This window comes from Mandrillus leucophaeus, unplaced genomic scaffold (assembly GCF_000951045.1).
Source record: "Mandrillus leucophaeus isolate KB7577 unplaced genomic scaffold, Mleu.le_1.0 Scaffold114, whole genome shotgun sequence".
In the NCBI taxonomy this organism is placed as follows: domain Eukaryota; kingdom Metazoa; phylum Chordata; class Mammalia; order Primates; family Cercopithecidae; genus Mandrillus; species Mandrillus leucophaeus.
In genome coordinates this window covers 1561253-1563842 of record NW_012099654.1, presented here as the reverse complement: position 1 = coordinate 1563842, position 2590 = coordinate 1561253, and the positions used below count along the sequence as shown (strand labels likewise).

The 2590-nt window shown below is 47.5% G+C and overlaps 1 protein-coding gene across 1 annotated transcript in view; it reads left to right on the top strand.

Moving 5' to 3' along the window:
• The window catches only part of CRHBP (corticotropin releasing hormone binding protein), a 16678-nt gene that overhangs the window by 1216 nt on the left and 12872 nt on the right, over positions 1-2590 (top strand). The window contains exons 3-4 of the mRNA XM_011996336.1: positions 50-207; positions 1674-1884. Coding sequence (XP_011851726.1) covers positions 50-207; positions 1674-1884 — 369 coding nt within the window. The remainder of the gene's footprint in view (positions 1-49; positions 208-1673; positions 1885-2590) is intronic.

The following is a 2590-nucleotide window of genomic DNA, read 5'->3' as shown; positions in this document are numbered from 1 at the left end:
CGAGGCGGCTGCAGCCCGGGACTTATTGCCCCGTGCCCTCCTCCCCCAGGGTGCCTGGACATGCTGAGCCTCCAGGGCCAGTTCACCTTCACCGCCGACCGGCCGCAGCTGCACTGCGCCGCCTTCTTCATCGGCGAGCCGGAGGAGTTCATCACCATCCACTACGACCAGGTCTCCATCGACTGTCAGGGCGGCGACTTCCTGAAGGTGAGGCGCCCACGGCCCGCCAGCCTAACCGGGGGAGGGGGTTGGGAGGCGGCACGGGAGGGTTGGAAAGGGCTGGGGCATTGCAACCAGCGTGGGGCTGCCGAGCGTGGGTAGCCGGTGGCAATTCTTAGACACTTCGCTGGTGCCCGAGTGGGAGAGGCGCGCTCGAGGACCCCCACACGGCGAGAATCTCGCCCTTACCCGAAGACCTCGTGCCACACACATCCAGTAGGGCTCCGGTCGGTGCCTCTGGACGCTGCCATGGTTTACATTCCCTTCTAGGCGCTTTCGAGGCCCGGGGAACTTCTAGACTTGAACTCGCAGCGCAGAACGCTGCGACGCAATCCGGGGCCGATGAAATATGATTAAAAACCAACAAGCTCGAGCGCTGCGGTCCACCAAGCGGGCCGTCTTGGTTAGAAGGCCCGCCCCACACGTCTCACATCTGATCCCGCCTCGCTCCTGCTGGTCCACGCTCGGCGCACAGAGGCTGTCTTCAGTGCGCCGGTGACCCGATTTTGGAGCAGGAGGGGACTGGCTGCCGAGGGGGCATCTAGATGGAGATAGGTGGGAGGGGAGGACAAGACCCCCAAGCTCACTGCCTCCATGATTCCAGTCGTCAGACTCCATAAGTATAACAGGGCAGAGTGGGATGGCTGATGGAGCTCTACTGTCCAATTAAAATAATCATGATTAACATCTCCAAAGCAGGATTATTTTGGAACCTGTCACATGCGTTAGAAATAATTTGTAGCTGGGTTGTTGGTAATTTTGCTAATGTGGACTAGATTGGACTCATTAAACTGGAGACCTGTGGTGATTTTGAGGGTCAAGTCAATAGACTCTGACCCTTTGTTCAACTGTAAACTTTAACAAGTGAAGGAAAAATGTCCCAGGTAGTATACCAGCCATCATTGCCTGGCTGTTGAAGCAGTTCTTGACATTTTAAAATAATATGTGATGATGTAAAAAAAAAAAATGAGAAAAATGGGTGTATATAGCCATTAGCAGGTAAAGTTGCTGCTCCAGTTTTTTATTTTGCTATCTATTTTCAAGATATTTTGTTCACATTTCATGACTAGAGGAAAGAGCGAAGCTGCACGAAACCCAAATTATGCTTTTGTGGGATTCTTCTGAAGGTGAGAGGTAGAAAATATGACCAAGGTAAAAATGTACATTGGCTGTGGTTTTATTTACCAAAGTGGTTGAAATGATAAAGTATAAGGAAGTTTACTTACTTCGGAAGCTTTAAGGCTTATAAAAATTAATTAATACTATTACTTGCAAACAACCCTCACAGTCCAATATATACAAATGAAAAGCAAGCAGGCAGAGAGTGTGGACTGTCAATTCTCACTTATGACTGAAGGCCCATTGGTGGATGACTTTTTCCCCCTTTTCAACTCTCTTCAGACTTCAGGAGCTTATGGAAATGATAGCATCTATGTCTGTATTTTTTTTCAAAGGTATTTGATGGTTGGATTCTCAAGGGGGAGAAGTTCCCCAGTTCCCAGGATCATCCTCTCCCCACAGCTGAGCGGTACATAGATTTCTGTGAGACTGGTCTTAGCAGGAGGAGCATCAGATCTTCCCAGAATGTGGCCATGATCTTCTTCCGAGTCCGTGAACCAGGAAATGGATTCACATTAACCATAAAGACAGACCCCAACCTCTTTCGTAAGTGTTCTCAGTCAAAAGGCAGAACTTGGGAGTCAGACTGCTTTTTGAAAGTAGTATCATTGCACAGACTTAAAGAAATTTGAACTGAGGAATGATTTGAATGGAAATTTTTTTGTAATTAGAAATGACCTAAAGGATAGTTTTATTCTTTATTATGAATATCAAACCACAGTTTTAAATTTATTTCCCAGGTTAGGTAGTATACTAATTTATGGTGAGTACAATTCAATCTTTTCTCCAAAGTCTTGCTCTGAGCTCCTCAGGTTCTACGATGCATTTAGTGATAAGCTTTAATCTTCCAAGGCATTTCACTAATCCAGGATAAGCTTGAGGGATCAGATATGAAGTTGCAGGCTTAGAGATATTCAGGCACAGGCTTGAAAGTCTCCATGTCTTTCAACCTGTGCCTGAATGTGGTAGACAGATATCATGCCCTGAGCAGAGGGTTGGATTACAGCATCTCAATGTTACCTTCTGATTCTGAGCCCACCACTCTAATTTAGTTCGTTTCTGATGGACACACATGTAGCTTATGCTACACAACTGAACAGCCCCGGCTTAAAGCATATTATCTTTATAAAAATGAGTTTACTTAGGCGGTGGCTCACGCCTGTAATCCCAGCACTTTGGGAGGCCGAGGCAGGTGGATCATGAGGTCAGGAGATCGAGACCATCCTGGCTAACACAGTGAAACCCCGTCTCT